The sequence below is a fragment of the Gallinula chloropus genome, assembly GCF_964237585.1.
Source record: "Gallinula chloropus genome assembly, chromosome: 4".
Taxonomy (NCBI): domain Eukaryota; kingdom Metazoa; phylum Chordata; class Aves; order Gruiformes; family Rallidae; genus Gallinula; species Gallinula chloropus.
The window spans coordinates 38,442,421-38,466,190 of record NC_140088.1 but is presented as its reverse complement, the minus strand read 5'-3'; the positions used below and the strand labels follow the sequence as shown (position 1 = coordinate 38,466,190).

Here is a 23,770-nt window from a genome sequence, read left to right as displayed (position 1 = left end):
TTACAGATCCTGCTTCAAAATTGAAGCTGCAGTTGATTACTTGAAGTAATTTGGGATGGAATTCATCTGCACTGATGCCAGCCATCTAAGTGGTGGGCAGCCAGCCTGCAAAGCATATAGGTTGGCTCTGTAGCCCCAGGTGAGAGGAACATCTCCAAAGGGTGCTTCACCTCTGTCATCTCAGACGCCTGCTGAAGGACAGAGGGTCTCAATACGGCTCTGCCTGTGGCTGGCAGAGGGGTCATAGGTGGTTTACCTCGACTGGCTGTCCGAGTTTGGGGCTGATGAAGTTGGTTGAAATGAATTTATTTAGCTCCTCCATAGCTGCACTGGAAAATTTTTGATGTAAAATGTTTCTGTATTCCAGATATACTGCTTTTTTTTATGCAAAAGAGCAGGGCTTTGAAAAAGATTTATAACTTGAAACAAACAATCCTGCTCGTCTGTAGTTGTGACTCCTTTGCACTTGTGTTTTAAATTAAAGTAGATCTTGGTTTATTCATAAGCCTGGTGCGGTGCTGAGCTGCTTTAAAATGTGCCTGTAGTTCAGAGATGTGAGGGAAGTGTGAACTTTGAAATCTGGGCTAACTTACCTCCTCTGTGGCTTGTGGCTTCGCAAACCAGGAGAGACAACAACCGAAGCCTGGATCCCGAAACAACATGTCTTGGGGACAGAGACGACAGTTTTAACATTTTATATTTTGGCCCAAGCCTGACTAAACACCGCAGGGGAAGGCCCTTGCAAGACTGTGTTCAAGGATCCTATAAATTTTTAAAAGCTCATTACGATATTTGTGAAGAACGTGGGAAGTGTCCGTCTTCCTGCCCAATACAGAATTAAATACCCGATTCCTGTGTCTGCTTGTGCATGGCGTATCACCAATTAAATGCTCCATTACCTAGATGAGTGGGGAATCAAATATAAATCCAAAAATAAACCTAGATTAGTTAAGAGATTGAAGCTTTGTCTCCAGGGCCAGCATCTCCTTCCCCAAGAACCAGGCAGGAGGAGAATTACCGTAAGCAGAGCAGGTTTGCGATTTGCATTGCGTTGGTATTCAGGAGCGAGATTTCTTGTATGCTAAGTGATACCTGAGTGTACAACAAAATGTAGACACTTCTCTGAAGAGCTCATAGCCTCCTCAGTGGGTAATTATGCTTTGAGATGTTGTTTTCTTTGAATATCTTTTCCTATGCGCTTTCAACAAGGTTACACTCACATCTCGGGGGTTTTCTGTTGTTCTGTGTCATGTTTCACCTGGATCGGTCCCTTTTATTTTCCTCCCTGTCAGCCTTTCCAGTATGGAGCCTTTCCTGTGCTGCCACAGCCCTGGCAGTCAGCGTACATCAGACCTTTGAAGGTGGCAGGTGGAATTTATTGGAACAATTTGCTGAATCAAACGGGGCGTCTGTGCCTGCTGTCATCTCCCAATTGCACTTCTTTATAGATAATGGTGCCTGCCCTCAAACAGGGCTCTCTGCTATCAAATGCAGCAGCTTATTATGCCATTTATTTTGGAACAGGATGAATCTTTCTCTAGAGGCCCCTATCTTTTAACCAGGGATTATGGAAGGACCTAAATCAAGCGAGGCTCCCTTTTGTTCAGTCTGGTGAGAAGGATCCTATGCTTCCCTCTGGAGCCTGCAGAAAGCATCTTGCTCTGCCCTGGGTCCTAGTCCAGGGAGAAGTAGTACTGAATCTTGACTGTGTGGTGCAGGGAGGGTGTCCCTGAAATGCAGTAGCTACCATCCAGCAGTTCCTTCTGTAGTCACAACAGCCGTGTCAGCACCAGGTCTTTATTGAAGAGGTAGAAGATAAATTTTGGATCATTCTGTACAAATTGAGCCTGGACTCCAGCTCTTGGCTGGACATAGTTCATAGGATTAGCCAGGGCAGCTTGCAGTGTGCAGAGGGGGCACTGGAGGTTTGGGGGCAAACTTCTTGTGGGAAGGGGAGCAGAGTGAGCCATCCATACGCACCCCCAGTTCCTCAGTTAAACACTGAGGCGGCGACATTGTGCAAACTGGAGGGAAATGAGTTGCTGTTGCTTGTGAAGGAGGAGAGGATGGCCGGGCATTTGTTTGGAGCTGCAAAGAGACATCAAAGGCTTCCAGGTCCCCAACTGCCCAGGGGATGATGGTAAAAATGAAGCTAAAGCAACCAGCTACCTGCGTTTTTCTGGCTCTGCTTCTTGGCGTTTGGGTGACAGCTTCCTATTCGTAGGGATCTGCATCTGCTCACCATGGCAAACTGATTTGCTTTAGCAATGACCTTCAGGCTTTCACTCGTGTCTGTCAAGTGCTCTGCAAACGTGAAGGGCATGAAGATACCCACAGTGCTAAGCCAGCCTGGCACGAGCAGCTGTGCTCACCCCGACTTTCCCACTGCCACCAGTGCCCACAGGGTAGGGAAGAAGCAAAGGGAAGCTTTCCCCTGTGTTGGGCTTCTCACCTGACAGTGTGTGCTCTGTCAGTCCTCTGGGGTTTTTTTTCCTTCCTCCCCCCCAAAAAATGTCAGTGCTGAATTCTCATTAGGGAAGTTGCCCATGAAGGTGTTGGCCAAGAGCAGAGTTTGTCTGCTGTGGCTTTTGTTGTAATGCTCATTCCCACATGGATCCTTCAGGTAGAGCATCTTGTGTTTGTACCCCTTGTTGTGGCTGGAGTCCTCTTAGGGGGGGACTTTATAGCGGCCTTCCAGTCTCTGAAAGGTGCCTGTAGGAAAGCTGGAGAAGAACTGTTCCTGGGGACATGGAGTGATAGGACGAGGGGTGATGGTTTAAATTCGAAAAGGGGAGATTTAGGTTGGGTATTGGGAAAAAGTTCTTCACTCTCAGGGTGGTGAGACACTGGCACAGGCCTGGCACTACCCAGAGAGGTGGTGGAGGCCCCATCCCTGGAGACATTCAAGGACAGGTTTGATGGGGCTCTGAGCACCCTGATCTAGTGAAGATGTCCCTGCTCACTGAAGGGGAGCTGGATTAGATGACCTCTAAAGGTCTCTTCCAACCACATTCTGTGATTCTGTCCTACAGTAAGCAAAACCACAGATGGCTCTGCAGCCAGAAATCGTCAAGCCTGTCTGAACTCTGTGGGAAGCAATAGTACTAGCAAGGCAGGAGGTGCCATCTCTCCTCTGGAGAATGTAAGGAACCAATGCTGCTGAGGCTCCACTGTGCTGCTGGAAGGAAGGTCAGAATTCATCATGTGTTGTGCAAAACCTTGAGGCCAACACTTAGTTCAGTGCCTTTATTTAATTCTTTAAATACTTTCTCATCTTCCAGAAGTTTCCTCACTTCTCTGTGTAGAGGCAGTGTTCAGTCTAGAGGAGCGTTGGCACACGTGGGCTGAGGCACACAGGCTGCTCTGCTTCAGTGGGGAAAGGGGTTGATACGGAGCGGGGTCCGTACTTCATCAGAGATGTGGCTTTGTGGACAGTTAGGGATTCTTCCCTGTACAGCCAGGAGAAAGGCTTTTAGCCCTAAGATGTAAGCTGCATCAACCATTCCACCTCTTCGTCGTGACATCCTGCATAAATCCCCCAGTGAAGCTGTGCACGAAGGAAACTGTGACACGGTATAAAGGGCCAAGTCAGCCTCAGGCTTCAAATGACAGTGGTATCAGTACTGTGAAGCCAAACTGCTGAAGTTAAGCTGGCCTACACCTGTGTCATAGCGTAGCTGAGCTGGGGTGGTTTGAAACATCCCCACCTTTAAAAACAGCCTCACCACCAGCACTTTGCTCTGGCATCGTTTCAGCCCTTGCTTCAGCTGACCAATTTATGTTGCCCAAAGGCTGTTGGAGACCTGATGCTCTGTTTAGAGGCAAAAATGATGAAAATGATGATGGCAAAAACTGCTGAAAAGGTTTGAAGAGGAGAATGTGGGGGTCAGCCGGAGCACAGACCTCAAAACGCTTGCAGGCAGCACAGGAGCTCTCGTGGGAGGGTGCTGCTGAAGCATTGGCATGGTGCAGGAAGGAGAGAGCTCAAGGCTGGAGAGGCAGCTGGTGTTCTTGAGGCTGGAGGGCAGGAGGACAGAGAGGTGGGATCCTTTGCTCAAGGGCTGCAGCTTGTGCCCAGGAGCAGGTTCTGAAGTGAGATTGATCCTGCCCCACCTGGCTGTGAGTGCTGGTCCTGTGCTGTACAGGGCTGGGCATGTCCTGCCCTCTTACTGCAACCATGCATAGGGCTGTCCCTGTCCCACATCTTCTGCAGGTGGTGCTGGTGTCCGAGGAGGCATCATGAAAAACCTGCTGTGATCCCAGGTGCAGCTGTCCTGTCCCCACTTTACGTGTCTGTACTGTGGGTTTGTGCTGCTGGGTTTATTTTAGCCTGGAGAAGAGGAGGCTGAGGGGAGACCTTCTCACCACCTACACTGACCTGACAGGAGGGTGCAGAGAGGTGGTCTCTTCAGCCAGGGGACAGGAGACAGGACAAGGGGAAACGGCCTGAAACTGTGCCAGGGCAGGGTCAGATCAGATGTTAGGGAAAAGTTCTTCCCTGAAAGAGTTGTGGGGATGTGGAACAGGCTGCCCAGGGAGGGGGCTGAGTCACCATCCCTGGAGGTGTTTAACAGATGGGGAGTTGAGGTGCTCAGGGATATGGGTTAGCACAGGACAGGAATGGTTGGACTTGATGATCTTAAAGGTCTTTTCCAACCTTGTCATTCTGGGATTCACTGAACACCTCTGACAGCAAACACAGCCCTGGTTCTTTGGCAGTATGTGTCGAGGGGAAGGCAACCTGTGTCCAAGCTGGGTAAGAGCTGCCCTTAAAAATAACCCAAGAAACATCTCGTCGGGGAGGGGGGGGGGCTGTCCTGTACAGCCAAGGGGGCTGAAGCTGGGGCCAACCCCTGTTTCCCTGCACAAGGGCTGTGTCCAATGTGCAGGGCAAACACCGAACAACTGGGGCTGTGCTGAGCAATGGATGCCTGTAATGCCAGAGCAGGTGGTGGCTGTTGTGCCCCAGTTTGGACTGCTGTGAGCACTGGGCTGGTGTCAGCCCGCTCAGGCTGCGCACCAGCACGTGGGCCGGTTTCCCATTGCCACCAATGGAAGGTTTGTGTCTGTGTATGGGCAGGTCCTTTTTTTCCTGGTTTCAGCCATGCAGCAAGGGTGTTACAGACGGTGGGAAAACCTGGTGCTTGGCTGCAGCCAGGAAGCCCCAACTGGAGCCACGCTACTGAGAGGTGAGCATCTGGGGTGGGGGAGCAGGGGCTGCATCGGGCTGTGAGGGGTTTGCTTTGCCACCGCCGGTTGTTGGGTGCAGCAAGGAAAGGAAGGAACTCATGCAGAGGAGCGTGTGTGGGGAAGGAAATGATGTTTAACCCCCACCTTACATGTATTTCATAATGCAGACACCTCGGGGTACTGGGCAGCGCTTGGGACCCACTCCCATAGCTGCTAACGGCAACTCAGAAAGAGGTGGTTTTTTGGTAAGAAATGCAATGTTTTATTTGGGTTTTTTAAATAAATAAGTCAGAAATGTACACTACATAACTCCAGTGCTGTGGTCACACCGTGGGGGAGGTATGGTCTTGGATGTCAGACCAGGCGTGGAAGCTCTGGTCTCTCAGCCCTACTTGGGTTGGGTTTTGGTTTGTGTTTCTATAGCAGCACTTTCTCCCCACAGTTTCCAGGTGTATCTGGTCTCACCTAACAACTGCAGCACGCTGTGGGACTGGGGCTGAAGGCACGCTACTCTCCATGGCTGTCAAGCAGCAAGGGAAGTTGCCTGAATGGCCAAATACTGACACCAAGGGCTGCAGCATGGCCGGGTTCTTCAGGCTGCTGGGGCCAAGACTTGCAGTAGTCTTGGGGTCCACCCCCCCCACCATTCCTCTTCAGCAGTGTCTAGGGTGTTGTCTTGGGGTTTGTTGGTTTCTTGAGTAATCCGGAAGATTTGACCCACACTCTCTTATCTCTAGGAAAAGCATTTGTATTACAATTGCTCCAGGTCCTGTTTCCTTTTGTATCCCTAAGCACATCTTCCTCCACCTCTTGAAGTCCATTAGAGTTATTCTGTGAAACGAGATGGATCTGGCACATCCCCAAAGGGGGACTGGCATCAGGTGGGCATGCTTTGCAGATGGGGAGTGGCTACAGCTTTGAGCGAAGACATGTGCCATACTCCTGCCAAGGGAGAGCAGCACCAGGAGTAGCCCATAGTCCTACAGTAGTAGGACTCCTCCTGGAGCAGTCTGTAGCCCTACAGAACACCTCTCATTGAGACATGTGCTTCTCCTAACACCATGGAGCAGATTCTGCAGATCCCTGCCGAGCCCCCTCTTGTTGTTACCCGGAATGGCTCCAGAGAACTGCTTGCTGCTCCTTGGATGGATATGTCCAGGTGGTTTCTTACAAGCCACACTCAGCTTTCTGTGTAAGGAAAGCTCGTGGGCACTGTACCTCCCTGGCCTTTATTTAACTGACAAAATTATTTTCAGAAAGTTCAGAAATTGTGTTATCCTAAGCCTGTAGTATGGAACCAGTTTAGCTTCCTGAGAAGACGTTTTGGTAAAGCTCTGGAAAAAAGTCAAATGGTTGTAGCTGAGATCTCTGCGAGTGTTTCTGTGTAGCTGGAAGGAATGAAGAGGCCCTCAGACTCCTCCTTGTCTTCCTTGTAATTGCCCAGGAGCCTGCTCAAGACTGGTGGGGCCTTCAAGATACAGATCCAGAGCTGAGAACCTGCCTGAGAGCCTGTGATAGTCCAAGTTAGACTGAGGAGTAAGACTCGGGCACTGGGAATACCAGAGGTTAGAAAGAAAGAAGCTGCAGTACTGGTAACACACGTTTCCATAGAGGACGTGCTGGTGTGGGCTGTGTGGGTCCCAGTTTGCTGAAAACTCCTCATCTGACCTGGGGGGGGGGGGGGGGGGGGGGGGGGCCCTTGCCAATTAAAAACCCAACCCCAGCTGTGCCTGGGAGTGGTACCTGACAGAAACCCCTGTGAGGTTCTATCAGACTGACCTCTCCTGCTGCAAGCAGAGGCTGTGTCTGCGTAAGCAGGCAGCAGAGCCAGAAGGGCTGGTGCCTTAGAGGGCAACAGCTTTGCTGAGCACCTCCTCTACCCCTCAGGTATTTCAGGAGACTTTGCAGGGTCTAACTCACAGCTGGCGGGGGTGCCCAAGGTGGCCACTGGAGAGTGTCCCCATTACGCTGTATTCAAGGGGCTCCAGCTCTGAGAATGCTTGGATGTGACAAGGTGCATGTGATGGGCGAGGAGGGGACTTACTCTAAAGCCTCAAGGCTGGCTCCAGCCCAAGGTACTAACATCACTGGTGCTGGGAAACCAATGAAGAACCGGGCTTCAGCCATGGGCCCTGCTGCCCTCCTTAGGTACCTCTGCGGGAGACAGAGAGAGCAGAGGGCTCTCGGAGGGGTGGTCTCTTCAGGCCAGTTCCACTAGCTGGGGTAATACGGTGGTAAATTCCTGAAGGATTTCTGGAGTTTCCCAGAGTGGAAGTGGGGAGAACAGTTGTTTGTCAAGCTGGTCTTGAACATCACTCTATATCTCCAAAAACCTTCTGGAAGTGGAACAGTATGGGAAGCATCTCTCAGAATTTACTTTCTTCAATCTCAACATCTGTGTCAGCTGCTGGGGGCTCAGGCGGGGCCAGTGTAAGCCTTGACACCTCGGCCACTGGCACTGTTTCTTCCAGTTGTGCTCTGGAGCCTTGTTCTTCCTCAGGAATGCTCTGAAGTGTTCCCTTTTGTGTCTCTGGTTTTCCAGGAAAGCCGGCCTTTGTGTAGGTCTTCACCATCTCTTGCACCTCCACAGTCAGACCTTTCAATTTCTCCTCATACTCTGCCAGTATCTCCCGCTGGAGCTGCAAACAGAGACCTTGTGTCATTCTTCAAACACTGAAGCTGAGAATGGTACAAAAAATGGCTCTGATGACGTTAAAACTTCCCAATTTTGGTCTCAACACTGTCCAGAGTGCCTTTCTCCACTTCCCAGGTGATCTCTGGCTGCCCTGAAGGTGAAAGGGGGGAGGATTGCTGACTTACGGTGTTACTCTGCTTTGCACCCCGGTACAGTACAGTGAGACTGCATGTTCACTGCACACCAACCTTGATGCAACATGAACGTGGTTTGTGTGGTTTGAGATGAGACTCATCGCTTCTAAAGATGCATTCCCACCACTCTTTAAATCTGGGTGGGGTGAGGGGGGCTGTTTGGTTAGCTGAATGCTAGCGCTGGCACAGAGCGTGTAGGAGTGCGGCACCTCTGACTTAGCACTGTGTAGGCTCCTGTAGAACCACCGTTAAGTCATTCATTATCCACTGAGGAGTGGGTGGCTGAAGCATGGGGGTGGAGCTGAGTGTAGTGCTAATCAAAGAACACACAAGGGGGGCTGATCCCCTCTAGTGTTTAGGATTTACTGTGCTGAGCATTGCCCCCGAGCTTCCGCTTTGCCTTTACCTGGCCTTCCTTCTCCTTGATTATCCTCAGATTATCTGCCTGCTTCTCTTCCAGTTTCTGCTGACAACTGTCTGCCTTTTCATTCAGCTTGAAAAAGAACATATTTATTAAAAACCCCAACCCTCAAATTCCAGTTTTTAAGAAGAAATGCTGTAGGCAGCCCAAGCTTATACCCGCAGGACCCAGGGTTGCAGAGAACATGCCACCGTGTCACAGTTCCTGCTGCCTCCAGGTGATTAGTGCAGCACCCGGGGCTCCAGCACGCACAGGGCCCACCTGCTCGGTATGTCTCCCAGGGGCAAAGAGGAGTCTCCTCCCCTTCTGCAAGGTTTTGCATGTTATTAACTAGACAGGGGGGATTCCTCTGCTGATTAGTTGTGCTTCCAAAACATCCCTGAATTAGGAATGCCAAAGCCCCAGGACAGGTGCTTGAACTGCATCTGGGGCTGGGTGGGAGGACTTGCGAGACCCTTATGGACCTCGGTGGGTGGCAGCTGTGGTGGGCAGCAGCTCTCTCAGCTGCCCTGGGGCAGGTGGGATTACGCACGCAGGGGGGGACTCCTCTGCACAGTAGCAGTTTAGCAGGGTTTAGGTGCGAGCGAGATGCCCACAGGAGAACTCACCTGTTGGACCGTTTGCACTGCTTCCTGAATGTGAGAGTTATTAATTTCTTTCTTCAGCCTTTAAAGGAAACATATAAAAACCTATAATCCATCTGTTGCCTTTATATAAACCTGTTTGTCACTGAGGCAGGGCCCACGCAGCACCAGGTGTGTGACATTCCCACTGTGCCCTCCCACTGGGAGAGCTGGCTGTAATTTTAGGCAAGGCAAACCAAACGCCGTTCAGATTTCACTGAGACATAAGCCAAATGCAAAATGTACACTCTTTTTTGGTGTAACAGACAGCAGAAGGACCTTGCCATGAGCTGAAAGCGAAGGAAGAAGCATGCCCCCTTCTGTACCCTGGCCCTCATGGAGCTGCCATAGCTGATTCGTGCACCTGAATCCACAGGCTCAGCACCGGGATCTTGTTTTTGTAACAGGGAATGGGAAGGAAGGCTGCGGCCATTATATGCCCAACCAACCTCTCAGCAGCCCTCTCAGCTGAAACCATTACAAACAGGTCCTAGAGACCCCAGGGAAGACCTGCCTTTGCTTTCCTAAATACCCACTGAGGCATGAGAGTAGGCGGAAAGTATCTGCAAGTGGTCTGAGGCTTCAGCTAAAGGGACAGAAAGGTGCATCAGCACTCCAGCAAGCAGCTCACATGCTGGGAACCGAGCCAAAGAGGCAGGCAGATGGGAGGCTTGTCCTCAAGGTACAATTTCTCCTTCCGTAGTGACCTCCCCTCCATCTCCATGAGCTCCTACTCCCTGTGTGGTAGGGTGGGGGGCATTTCTAAGGCACTACTCCACTATTCCAATGTCCAGTAAGTGAAATCGATCTTGCTGACTACCTTACACACAAAAATTAAGCCTACAGAGAAAGCTTGGGATGCCACTGCCAGCAGCGACGGTGAGACGACGTTACTGCCAGCAGCTAGGGAGCAGATGTTTGGCTTTACAGCCGCTGTGCCTCTGTCCTGAGAGGCACTGGAATAAACACACTAACCTGCGAGGGAGAGCAGGCAGTGTACCATCCCCAACCCCTACAGCTCTGCCGCTGCCTGCCTCGCTGCTTTCAGACATTTACCTGTTGGTGACAGAGCCTTTGGGGTAGCACGTTCCCTGCCCGGAGCAGGACAGCTAGTGTCCTGCACATGCAAGGCCAGTAACATCCCCACCAGTACCTGTCCTGCGCAGCCTTGTCACTGATATTCCTCATCATGGTCTGGATTCGGTCCACCCTCTTTGCCTCCAGCCTCTTCCTAATGTCTTTAATATTGCTGTAGAGAGAAGAGAGCGTGTGAGAAAGGGGGCTGATTGCAAACCCCGAGACTGACACAGCCTCTGGGGTGCTCAACTGTCCAGAAAAGCCAACTCGGAGTGATTGTGCAAGCAGAAAGCTGTAAGCCTTAAGAATATTTTAAGTTAAAATCCCTGTAACTTTCTTTTTTAAAAGAGAATCACAACAAAGGGACAGGAGAAAACATGTGTTACATGGTCAGGGTGCATTGTAAACCTACACTGGGTTCCTCTTGTTTAGCAGCAGGCTTGCTGAGAGTACTTCAAGAGAGAAGGAACTACTCATCTGTATAGCGCAGCCAGAAAACACCTGAACCCAGCAGACAGGTGCACAATGGTGACTTGCAAAGCAGAAACCACTCCCATTTGAAAAGCATTTGATCAACCAGTAGGAAAAGCGACAAGAACGTAACCCAGAAAGCCCCCGGTCTGTGCCCCTGAGGAGACCATGGCCATCAAACTGCTGGCTGCAGCACAAACTGGTTACAAGAGGACAGCTGCTGAGGCGGACAGAAGAACGGCCATCAATGGTGGCCTATCCATCTGTTCTGCCTCCAACAGCGGAAGGAGCTACCTGCTCCATGTGTAGGGTAATTTTTCCTGCCTCCACCTTCCCTTCCCCATTTCCAGTCTATCCTCCAGCTTCACACGTTTCTCTCCCAGGAGAATCTCCATACCCCGGAGTTCAGCTCCACTTTTGGACTCTGCAGTTCCTTGCCCTGCGAGGGAATGAACTCAGTTTGGGTGCTGTGTGACAAAAGTCCTCCCTGAGAACTTCACTGCGTGGCCCGTGCTGCTTTTCTGAAGAGAAACTGGTGAGTAATCTCTTCCCTGTTCTTCTCCACACCATTCATGATTTTACACGCCTCTGTTACATCCCCCTCAATCATCTGTTCTTCAAGCTGAGTCCTATTCAAGGTCTTTTTGTGCAGAAATTACTCCTCACTGCCGACTATCTTTGCCACCCCCTTCTTGCTCTTTCAAAGCTTTTTATTGGGATGCCGTACTGAGATGGTGACTGTGCTGCAGAGACAGATCCAGGGGCACAGCGCTCACTTGGAATCTCTTTTCTTTTTTTCTTCTTTCTATGATTCCGAAAATTCTGTTTGTTCCTTTGGGCACTGCAGAGCTGTGGGTGATGAGCTGTTCCAGAGAAGTATCCGCAGCAGCTGAAGGTCTCTTTCTTGAGGGAGAGCAGCTCACCCCTCTTAGGGCTGAGCTCTGGTTAGTCTGTCCCAGCCGTGTGATTTTGTGTTGATTGATACAGAATTTTAACTGCTGTTGTACTGCCCACTGCTCAAGATCTTTAGATCTTTGTGGAGCTCCTCACAGCCAGCTGTAGACATGCCTTTACTAAATGGCATCATGCTGATAGTGAGCCATTACACCCAGCCTGACCTGTGTTTTCCCAGTCTCGTCTGCATCTGCATATGCTGAAGGGCTGAGAGAAAAGGAGAATCTGTTTGGATGGAGGACATTAAAGAGGAAATTTTGCCTGACTTTGCAACTAAAGGGCGAGTGAGGACTTTGGGGGAGGGAGGAACAGGCAAGGATTTTATCTTCAGGACAAAGTTATCACAAGAACTAATGGATAAACACCTGGCTAGAAACTGGTGAATTGATTGTGACAGTTTATTTAAGTACTGGAGCCAAGATGCTCAATTCCCTTCAAAGGCTGAGCTGATCAGTCCCTGGGAGGGATTACACAGAATCTCTAGGTTGGAAAAGACCTTTAAGATCGAGTCCAACCATTCCTGTCCTATGCTAAACCATATCCCTGAACACCTCATCTACCCATCTGTTAAACACACCCAGGGGTGGGGACTCAACCCCCTCCCTGGGCAGCCTGTTCCACAACCCCACAACTCTTTCAGGGAAGAACTTTTCCCTAACATCTGATCTGACCCTGCCCTGGTGCAGATTGAGGCCATTCCCCATGTCCTGTCTCCTGTATGAACACGCCATGTTCTGACTGTGGCAGACAGAGATGACATCCAGTGATCAGCACTCTTTTCCTACCTTTCTGAATTGGTCAGGGCTACTTACTGCAGCTTAAACGCTAGTCCCCTGCTTGCTGCTTCACGGCATGGACGCTGTTCTGGAGATCACAAGACAGGAGCTGTCTTCCACCACTGCCACCATGTAAGTGGGGGAGACCCCTGGTCACATCCCTGTGTCTGAATTCCTCACCACACTAAAAGAGACGCTTCTCTTCCCTGTATTCACCTGCGGTCTGTAGTACAGCGCTTTGAGATCCAGCAGAAAATGCTACCCCAGGCAAGAGCTGTGCATGATTATGTGGTTATTCAAGGACTAAGTTTACCTTTCCGATGCCTCCTTCAGTGCCTTCAGCTCAGCTGCCTGCTTCTCTCTGGCTAGCTCTGTTAACCTGGTAATTTGCTGTTCAAGGGATGAAAACAAAATCAGAACCAAGCAAACCAACCCAGGGCCAGCACACCACCCGTATCCACTCGCCACCAGACTCAGCTTTATCCCTCACTGAAGTCCAGGGGCCAATTTATCTGTGAGGCACTGTGCAAACATCTGCACCAGAACAGCACGGTCAGGTGAGTGCACAGCTTGCACTGGGTTCCTGGGCTGACTCCACTGAGGCTCCAAAGGTGACCCCATGAACCACATCACATGCCCCAGGTATCCTTACGGACAGCTCCCACCTCTGTGCAGTAGGCCGTGGGGCGGTGGGAAACAGCAAGAGCTTACCTACTAAACAACAGAGGCCAGCAGCAGGGGGATGTTCTGTGGAAATCTTGGCAGAGTGGCTGTGCACTGCTGCCTGCTGGGAGACTGTCTGCGAGGAAAAGCCCTGGCTGCGGGGCTGCGTGCAGTGCAGCAAGGCCTCAAGGGCTCTGTTTCCCTTTGGAAGCCTTGCCCACTCAATCTCACAGTCAGAGCTGTGAGACAAGGATGTGTTTATTCCTCTGGCTTCTCTCTGGTGATAAATGTGACTGCCAGGTAAGCTTGTTCTCAAGAGGCAGCCGGTGTTGGTATAGGCCAGCCAGCCTGTCTTGGAGACAGCTTGCAAGGTGCTTGTCAGGCCAAAGCACACCTGTGAACCTAAGATATATTTAAGATGTGTGATGCAAACTCTTTTAGAAAAAAACAATAGCAAAAGGCCTCCAAATCCTGGCACCGCTCCCTCTTTCACAGGAGCAGGTGGCATATCCTGTATTTATCATCACCAGCTCACGGAGTGCACTTTGCCTCCAGGTGTTACTATGTCCCATGCCAGGGTTTGCTTAAGGTGGGGGTCGAGGGAAACAGATGCACTGCCAGGACCAGGTGGAAACACCCTGCGTGGATGCTTGTCCCAACTTCTCCTAAGTCAAACAGCAACACACTTCCCAGCTTCCAAGAGGAAGGAGCGGCAGCCCGGCCGTCGGTGCTGGGGGTGCTCCTAGGAGACCTGGCTTTTGTTTTATTAACCCAGATGTAGCAATGGCTGCTCTGCTCCCACACACTGCTGAATGACAGCGTGGTGTGGGGTTTTCCCTGTGCTGTGGCATGTCTGTAGCGCTCTGATGGCGGCTGCTGCTGGACCTGCAGAGCTTCCACTAACTCGTATGTCACCCAGCATCGGGCAGGGAGCTGTGGGAGCCTGGTACAGCCTCTCATACCAGCACCTGGCAGCATATGAAGCCAGGCAACACCACCTTAACCCTGAGCAAAGCCATCAGAGGAGCTTAAGCAGATGGAGCCTGATTTGCACCAGGACAGCGCTAGTTTTTTTTCTTCTTTTCAACTTGCAGACTTTTAAAAATGTTTCTGCTGCATTTCTATAGCTTCTAACAAGTAAGCATCACTGTCTACATCCTCAGCTATTTTGCATGGACCTGACAGTTGCTCTGAGGGGAGTTTTATGCCCTGTGGCACCATTTCCAAGCTCACAGTTCAGTGAAGAGCTTGGGTTTTCATCAGGCTGTCCTCACAGAGCTCTCCTAGGTTATGCTTCCTGCTGACACGTGCAGTCCTTACCTCTGTGGCGTGCTGCTCTTTCTTCCTTCGAATCCCATCGTGGTATTCCTCCCCAAGGTGGATGAGGTCTATCTCCAGCCTCTCTCTCAGTTCCACCACTTGGCTGTCAATGCTTTCATCCATTTCTCCAGGATTTCCAGAGGCACCGGTATCACCTGGTGTTATACTCCTGCAGAACAGGTACAGATGTGGGGACAATCCTGACCTGTCTACCCACGTACTGTGGGAGCTGCTGGGGCTCTGTAACCCAGAAGTGGGGATACCCACACCACTCCACGCTTTCTGGGGAGAAGGGGAGCCCATTGGAAGGCTCAGCTATAGTGCGGGGAGGCAACCCACAGGTCAGGGAGCTGCATTTACCTCTTCTTCTGTGTTTTCCTATTGTGTATCATCCTTTTCCTGCCTCCATAGCAGAAGGACTCCGAAAAGAGTACAGAGTATTTCTGCAGCAGCTCCTCCCTCCGTTTATTTCCCTTCCGCTCCAGCTCCCTCAGTTCCTTCTCCTGCTTCTTCAGCAGCTTCAGGTAAGGCTTCATCTGCTGCAGGTCTTCGAGGCTGATTGTTTGAGGCTCTAAAACACAAAACACAGAGAGGGTCTTTTTCTCCCCCACTGCATTTCCCAACATGCTGTGATGCATTTTGGGGTCAGGGGTGGGGTTCAGCACTGCCATTCAGCTTTCCCTCCCTCTTTGCAGCACTGCATGCAGCTCAGTTCACCACTGTGTGGATGCATGGCACAGCAATGGCCAGAATTCCTGCAGCTTGGAATCTTGGCCAGAGGAACCAGACTGATGGTGATGCACCAGTCTGTCCTGTGCCTTGCACCCTTTTCTAAGTATCCCAAAGATAATTAATTGGCAGGTCTCATTAGAAGGGAAAAGCTTTGTTATTTCATTACTGATTGGTTTTTGGCTTTGTGGGGGGTTTTTTGCACAGCAGAGTTCCACTGAGAGGGGCTTTCATCCCTTCCAGCTTGAACGCCTGGCATTTCCTCAGCTGTGAGGAACAACTGAAAGGGCTTTTGAGGCGGATGAAAATGAGGAAGGAAGGACGCCTGTCAGCTGTTGGACCATGTTATCTGGCTATAGCAAGTCAACCAGATGCAGTTATCTGTGGCAGAAAGACATGGAGAGTTATCTCCTCCAGGGAAGTAGCTCTTTTTAAACTGGAATGTGTAAAAATTAACAGAACTTGCAGGTGTGGCCACAACACAATGCTGTGCTGGGTCAAGTCCTCAGCGGTTTGTATGGAGGACTGCAATAAGCATACTGCTTAAATCCAGGTCTCTCAGCCAACAGTTCTTGGCTCTCCAACCAGACCCACTTCGCTTTTGCATTACATGACGCCTTGTACACAGTGAAGTGGGGTTGGGTGAGGTCTTGGTTTATTTTCAAACTCTGTCCCAGTCAGGCACTGGGCAGAGGGGGAATAGAAGAGGCTTGACAGGGCCTCAGCCCATGTGAACAGGACTTGCAGAGTTACTTGTGATCTGCCTCACTTCTATCACATTTGTGTCCTTGGCAAAGGCTGCTGCTCCTGAAAGCACAAAAGATGTCCCTGTCCATGTTCAGTCTTAGATCTTCAGGTTGAAAACAGACAGTGGAGAACTCATCAAGAGCATGGGCCCCAGGAATTAATTAAGCTGCTGAGATACTTGGGAGCTTTGTTAACAGGCACAGCAGAGAGGGAACAGGATTGCCAGAGAAAAAAGGGCATTTGCTTTGTGTTATCTGGGTATTGCTAGTAACGACTTGGCACATGTAAACTTGATCTGATTAGGTGAGACGGATGTTTTGGTCTGAAATTGGAAAAAAAATGATTGATCCCAACGTACCTGAAGGCACACCAATCACACTGATCCCACTAATACGAAGAAATACTGACTAGCTAACCCATGGTAGAATGACACACTCAGTGTATAGTGAGGGACATGTTCTTACCGAAGCTGAAATTATTCCGTCAATTAGCTTGGATTAGGAGCATGTAGAGGAACGTTCCTTTGGCATTTTCCCCACTACTACACCTTTAAAGTTTGTTGGTTATCTTGTTTTCTAAGGCCAAGAAGGTGCCCACAGGAAAGGAGCAAGCATACTGGTAGAAAGCTTGTCTCTGCTAAAGCTTCTTTAACCCAGTAATAAATGCCAGCTTTGCCTTTAGATTTCTCCTAAAATAAATCCAGGACATTTTTCCAACTCAGGACCAAACAGCATTAAATGTTATGTTAATGGGTTCCCACTTAATCCAGCACTCAAAGCATCATTCCCACCGTTGCAGAATCACCAGGTTGGAAAAGACCTTTGGGATCATCGACTCCAACCGTTCGTGTCCTGTGCTAAACCATATCCCTGAGCACCTCATCTACCCGTCTGGTAAACACATCCAGGGTGGGGACTCAGCCCCCTCCCTGGGCAGCCTGTGCCACATCCCCACAACTCTTTCAGGGAAGAACTTTTCCCTCACACCTGAGCTGACCCTGCCCTGGTGCAGCTTGCACCCATTTCCCCTCGTCTCATCTCCTGTCCCCTGGCTGAAGAGACCATCGCCCACCTCTCTGCAGGTCAGTGTATGTGGCATGCAGCTTGAGAAACAAAGCCTCAAGCACTGCCAGGTTAACGGAGCCTTTAGGCCATGAACCTCGGGGAAACTAAACAAGGTGGCAGCATTGTTGCCGGCCCCCTGCTGGGACAGGCTCCAGGAAAAAGTGTCCTCTATTGTTAAGGTATAGCTGCTGTCTGACGAGGGTTTAGAAGTTCTATTAGCGTGATAAGATAGAGATGCTGCTGTGACAGCAAAACATTGACCAATCAGATGTAGCCCACGAACACCGTATGTTTGAAAGAAAGCATGCTGTCTTCAGAGCATATAAAAAGGAATGATTCTTTACAATAAATCGACTCTTGCTTGCATCAAGCTGTGTCCCATCTCTCTCCGTCGCGGCAAGTGTAGGTGGTGATAAGGTCTCCCCTCAGCCTCCTCTTCTCCAGGCTGAACACCCCCAGCCCCCTCAGCCGCTCCTCATAGGATTTGCCCTCCAGCCCCTTCCCCAGCCTGGCTGCCCTTCTCTAGACTCGCTCGAGGACCTCAATGTCCTTCTTGTAGTGAGGGGCCCAGAACTGGACCCAGCACTCGAAGTGGGGTCTCACCAATGTCAAGTACACGGGCACAGTCCCCTCCCCAGACCTGCTGGCCATGCTGTGTCTAACACAAGCCAGGATGCCCTTGGCCTTCCTGGCCACCCAGGCACACTGCTGGCTCATGGTCAGCCTGCAGTCACTCAATACTCCCAGGTCCTTCTCCGCCTGACAACTCTCCAGCCAGTGTCCCCCAAGCCTGTAGTGCTGCTCAGGGTTGTTATGTCCCATGTGCTGGATTCTACACTTGGCGTTGTTAAACCTCATCAAATTGGTCTCAGCCCATGGGTTCATCCTTGCAGAATGCCAGAGAGGAAGTAAATGATCTATGAATGATCTTGTAAAGAGTTTGGTGTTAACCTGACCCAATGAATAAAATTACTAATCTTTACAGCTCCCAAGTATTATACAACTGGAGGCTGGCATAAGCTCAGTTTCAAAGGATACTGAGTGTTCAGGGGGATCTAAACATACTGAAAATGTCAGAAATCAACAGTAAACTATAGAGAGAGACCCTTGAAAAGAACAGAAGTGAAACGCAGTGACGTATTATAAAACCAAGGCAGATCTGAAAACCTTTCTCCCACAAACATACATAATTATCCTGCCTTTGGTCAAAATCAATGTACAACCTCCAATTTCACACTGAAGATGAAAGGGTACATCTGTACCACAGGCTGCTGCCTCCCTGGACAGTGGTTCCCTCTTCCTGTGGTTATCTCTCCAGGAACTCTGTCCTGAACCTGTTAAACTGAGCTCCTCCATCAGAGAGTCCTCAGCATATGTGCAGGACAGAAAAGGAAGCAGCGGTACTAGGTCAGCCTGCCTTGGAGGGGAAGACACTGTTCGTGCCAGCTGGGCCTGAGATCACTCTTGTGTTGTGCATTAAAAAGCAGTGTGCACATCATGCTCACTCCAACCACGAGACCCAGGGGATAGCTACAACCTCTGCCTCTAATGACAAGCACCGGAATTTGATGACTTGGCCAGAGAGGTTCTGAGCCCATTATCAAGGATCTTCACCCTCCAGCACTGTCTCTTTCCAGCCTTTTGAGCGTACGGCCTTTCCCCTCTGCTTTTAGCTCAGCCCATGCCCACAACTTTACCTGCAGGCCCGTTCAAAAGAAGAGCGCCGAATTTCCCAGTGGAGTCTGGTACCCCATTCATTTCAGCAGCTGGGAAGTTCCCCTGTGTGTCAAGCCTCTAAAACAAAGATCAGAGGTAAATCAAAGCTCTATTATTTCAGGCTGAATCAATGCAGCATCTTCTAGAGCCAATGGCAGAAAACGGAAAAACTCACCTCCACTAAGCCACCTTTCAGCTTCACTGATCTCTTTTCTTGCAGGTTGGAGAACTTAATGGGGTTGGAGAGAGCAATAGTCAGATCTAGAAACAAAGAGGAGGTCTTTGCTGGGATTATCATGTAACTGGTACTTTCCTTGCCTTCTAGTTTCCTTTCTGGCCTATAACAGGAAATTATGGAGGAGGGATGCTTTGTATCCTCCACTCGTAACAGGCTTCTCCCTGGCAGCACAGAGCGAAGGGACCATCTTCACCTCAGTCCCATTCTGAGGTGACACAGCTGACCTGAAGCACAGGTCTGTGAAGCTGCCAGGAGCAAGCTGCTCCCAAAACCAGGTAAAGAACTAACATGCACAGCACCCTGCTCCAGTTCCAATCCGATGCTGCAGGAACCTGGTCTTTTACCCCAATAACCATCAATTTCCCAGATCTCCCTCTTGAATAAGGTTAATTTGTGTGAACACAGGGGAAGAGAGACTAAACAGAAGTATTCACAGGAACTTCTGTGGCTGATGCTGTTAAGATACCGCATGGCTGTCGTGGTCTAACCCAGCTGGCAGCTGTGACAACCACAAAGCCGTTCACTCACACCCTTGGAAAGAAAAGAGGTAAAACCCATGGGCTGAAACAAACACTGTTTAATAGAACAGGAAAGGATGATGATTTAAAACATGTAAAAACAGAATACAAAACAAGCAGTGCACAGCACAACTGCTTGCCTCCCACCCCAAAGTCAGTTCCCAAGTCCCAGTGCCAGTGCCCAGACAGCTTCCTCCCAGTTGTATGATGCACATGATGCCATATGGTACAGGATGTCCCTTTGGTCACTGGGGTGAGTGTCCTGGCTGTGTCCCCTCCCAGCTCCTCCTGGCTGGCAGGGAGGCCTAAAAACAGAGAAGTCCTTGACTTGGTGTACACATTCCCCAGCAACAACCAAAATGCCAGTGTACTATCAGCAGGGTTCTCTTCCTAAATCCAAGCCAATTTGTTGCTAGAAAGTTAACTCCATCCCAGCCAAAACCAGGACACTGGCATTGTTCATGGTTCTTAAAAAGTCTTGCTGTCAGTACCTCCAGTGGGGCTGCCTTCCTGATCCATGTCTCACCAACCACCGTTTGTAAAGGAAGATCTCTATAACTCAGTACCAGAAAGACCCTCCCTCTCTCCAAACTGGGAAGACAACTGCTCCAGTACTCCCTAAAACTCTGATCTTGTCAGACCCTGATAGTTATCACCTCTTCTTGCCAGTAGAGACTGACCCACTCCAAACCTGACAGCTGGAGCTACATCTGCACTGCACATGTCAGGTATGTGTGCATGGGACCTGTGGGAACCCATCCTGGTTCCAGTGCAAGCATCTGCTCTTCCCTGATGAAAGCACGGGTGTGATGGGATGCTGGCCTCTGCTCAAGTCCCACCCTGACAAGAAATTAAGGGTGCAGCAGGAGAGCATCCCACAGGTTGGAAAAATGCTTCTGGATCCCAGTCTGGACAAAGCCAGAGCACCCCCCACAGGCATTCTAACAGGTACTACCTGCCCAAGCATCAGGAACGTAGTCCTTGACTTCCAGGTACACAAACAAGGACGGCATGGTGAGCGGCATGTTGCTTTCACTGCGGAGACAGATGTGGTGATAGCCTGCAAACAGAAAGCAGAAGAGGTAGCTGACACAACCTGTCCCTTGGAATCTGTAAGGCCCAGCAGTAAAACAGCCTTTCTTTACAGGTGGGCACTAAGCCAAGGCTGCAACAGGTTGACTTTGAAGCTCTGCTGCCTACAGGAACGAAGATTAAGTAGCAAAACATGCAGACACATAGATCTTCTTCACGGCTTCCAATGGATTGGTCTTAAGGGCAAAACAGCTGAAGGAAAGCCCACAAAATTTACCTGGGTGCACTGCAATGACAGGAATGACACGATGACCAATGAACTTCCCTCCTTCCTCCCAAGCCACAATTTTGAGAGACGCCAACTCGGGCATCATGATCTAAGGAAAAAAACAGAGTAAGGCACCAGTGTCCTCACCTCTAACTCCCAATAACACATTGGCTTCACTAAGTAGAACTTTCCTCTCTCCTCCTTCCAACAAAACAATGCCACCCCTCCAAGGAATTCCCTGCCTATTTCCTCTGCTTGCAATTTAAGGCTACAGTTTATCACAGGCATAAACAAATTCACAAAAAGGCCACAAAAACACAGGCTTCTCGGGGGAGAGACTGCACTGGTTCCCAGGCAGGCAGTTTACCTGAGGAAAAAATGAGGCAACAACCCCCTAGATCAAAGCTTCCATGAAGCAACTCACCAGAGAAGGGAATGAACTTGGAAAGATAATTTAGCAAGCATGGTAACTTTGCCATAAGGACTCTTGCCTTTCTCCTCCCCCATTTTCTTCTGCCATAAAAAGAACTAAAAAGGATTCTGCCAGAACTGCAGCCTGAGAAGTGTTCTCTGAGATGAGGATAATATTTATCTGCCACATCCCAAGTAGGCCAAAAATATCTGCTGTTTCCCAGCATACTTGACAGAAATGGATTGTGTAACGTATTTTGCCTTTGTAACATGCTGCAGAAAGGCCAGACGTTACTATCACCTCAACCTTAAACTCCCCTGCACCCTGTAGCAGAATTAGTGACCACTGGAGACAAAGAGGCCAGCCTTCATATTCCGGCACAACTGGAAACCTCGCCCTGCCGCCGTCCCTTCTGGAGAATCGCTTCCAGTCCAACCACAGACACACGGTTCCTTTCTGCTTCCTGGTGCTTTAAGCTCTCAAAGCCAATGAGTCAAGTTGGGCTGAAGTGCATCACAACTGGGAGACTTTTGATGCCTGGTGTTAGCAGAACTGTGCCCAGTTACCCGCCATCTGCACAGGGCAATGCTGCTGGAGAGCTGCTCTTGATACCAGGGTTGGGTAGTATCTGAGAGAGTAACACACAATGCCTTGTGTGTCTGGAGCCATGACTGACATCTCCAGAAGCGAGTCCCTTCTCTTGTCACCTCTCAAGAGACAGTGCTTGAGGCCAACCGGATGAGCCTCGGTCTGAATTACTACCAAAAGTTATTACCTTTTCAAACACAAAGGCCTTTTCTTTCCACACAGGGTTAATGGAATTGGCAGTGGAGGTCAGTTTGGTTCTGTATTTGCGTTTCGTGTCCCTTGGCAACCCAAACATCTCTACTTCCACATATGTCTTCACGCTGCGGTCAGAGAGGAACTGGCCAGAGAGTATCTATGGACAAGCAGACACATGATTAGCAACTGCTGAAAATAATAAAAGAGAAGAACCCACCCACATCTTCACCCCAAAGTCAGTCTCCCACCCAGAAACATCTTTTCTGCTGCAGCTCCCAATCCACATCAGGCTTTTCTTTTACCTCCACCCATGTTTCTTGCTTCAGCACTTCCTCCAGCCTCCTCCCTCCCCATCACCACAGCCTTGGCTGCTTCTGCGTGGTGGATGCTAATTTTCCATTTTCATGCGATTATGATTAATTTAAAATAGTGAAAAGCCTGGGAGTTGCCATAGTGATGCTCTCCCACAGGACTCGCTGGGTTCATTTGCCACTAAGAACCCTATTGGGTAATAAATAGCAGGGACACAGATGCCAGTTATATCCGTGGCACCAGGACCAGGCCATCAGGGAAGGAACAGCGCCATGGTTTGTACTTGCCGTGACAGACAGGGTACTTGCCACCAACACATCAATGCGGTCCACAGAGAAGGGGTCAAACCGCTTGTCTGGGCGCCGCAAGAATTCGTGCTTGAGCAGATAGCCACACTGGCCATTGAACTCAAACAGAGCCATATTCTGCTGCATGGGGACATCTGAGAGACAGAGGAACACAATGAGAAAATGTTCTGTGGGATCTCATCAGGTGGTTGCATGCTAGGGGCGAGCCGAAATGCGCCATGGTTTTACAGCCTCTGCTAGCCAAAGGCTCACAAAGCCACCTCAGAAACTAATTAAGCCTCTCAGCACCCTACAGGGAAAAATATTGCAGCAGCTGTTGTGAGAAAGGTAAGTGGTTTGCTTATGATTGCACCATAAATCACGGGTAGAACTAAATTAAAACCTACTTCAGAAGTACCCGCTATTTTTGGGTGTGAAGTAAATAGCTTTCCGGACTCCTCTACTCAGTGACAGAACTAGAGGGAATGGTATCAAGCTGCGCCAGGGGAGATTCAGGCTGGACATTAGGAAGCACTACTTCTCGGAAAGGGTAGTCAGGCACTGGAATGCAATGCCCAGGGAGGTGGTGGAGTCACCGACCCTGGGGGTGTTCAAGGAAAGACTGGATGTTGTATTGAGGGACATAGTTTAGTGGGAGCTAGTAGTAATAGGTGAATGGTTGGACTGGATGATCTTTTAGGTATTTTCCAACCTTGATAATTCTGTGATTCTGTGATTCCTGCTTTCATTTTGGGCCTCCTCTCAGTCCATCTTCTCTACCACTTCTCTTGGGAAGTGTCTTTTGGTTTCTGCACCTGCCTTCAGTATCACAGAATTACAAGGTTGGAAAAGACCTTTTAAGAACATCAAGTCCAACCGTTCCTGTCCTATGCTAAACCATCCCTGAACACCTCATCTACCCATCTGTTAAACACACCCAGGGGCAGGGACTCAGCCCCCTCCCTGGGCAGCCTGTGCCACATCCCCACAATGCTTTCAGGGAAGAACTTTTCCCTAATATCTGATCTGACCCTGCCCTGGTGCAGCTTGAGCCCATTTCCCCTCGTCTCATCTCCTGTCCCCTGGCTGAAGAGACCATCGCCCACCTCTCTGCAGGTCAGTGTAGGTGGTGATAAGGTCTCCCCTCAGCCTCTTCTCCAGGCTGAATACCCCCAGCTCCCTCAGCCAGTCATAGGATTTGCCCTCCAGCCCTTTCCCCAGCCTGGCTGCTCTTCTCTCGACATGCTCCAGGACCTCAATGTCCTTCTTGTAGTGAGGGGCCCAGAACTGGACCCAGCACTCAAGGTGCGGCCTTACCAGTGCCGAGTACAGGGGCACAA

General features: G+C 50.0%; 1 protein-coding gene across 1 annotated transcript in view; it reads right to left on the bottom strand.

Annotated features, from left to right (window-relative positions):
- Nucleotides 1–6,884: 6,884 nt before the first annotated feature.
- Nucleotides 6,885–23,770, bottom strand: part of PLCB2 (phospholipase C beta 2) — a gene marked incomplete at its 5' end in the record, with an annotated part of 47,813 nt that continues 30,927 nt past the window's right edge. Inside the window, 13 exons of the mRNA XM_084262657.1 lie at nucleotides 6,885–7,829; nucleotides 8,426–8,512; nucleotides 9,049–9,106; nucleotides 10,217–10,312; nucleotides 12,655–12,731; nucleotides 14,325–14,493; nucleotides 14,685–14,895; nucleotides 18,562–18,658; nucleotides 18,756–18,841; nucleotides 20,292–20,396; nucleotides 20,646–20,745; nucleotides 21,824–21,988; nucleotides 22,431–22,585. Coding sequence (XP_084118783.1) covers nucleotides 7,557–7,829; nucleotides 8,426–8,512; nucleotides 9,049–9,106; nucleotides 10,217–10,312; nucleotides 12,655–12,731; nucleotides 14,325–14,493; nucleotides 14,685–14,895; nucleotides 18,562–18,658; nucleotides 18,756–18,841; nucleotides 20,292–20,396; nucleotides 20,646–20,745; nucleotides 21,824–21,988; nucleotides 22,431–22,585 — 1,679 coding nt within the window. The 3' untranslated portion in view covers nucleotides 6,885–7,556. The remainder of the gene's footprint in view (nucleotides 7,830–8,425; nucleotides 8,513–9,048; nucleotides 9,107–10,216; nucleotides 10,313–12,654; nucleotides 12,732–14,324; nucleotides 14,494–14,684; nucleotides 14,896–18,561; nucleotides 18,659–18,755; nucleotides 18,842–20,291; nucleotides 20,397–20,645; nucleotides 20,746–21,823; nucleotides 21,989–22,430; nucleotides 22,586–23,770) is intronic.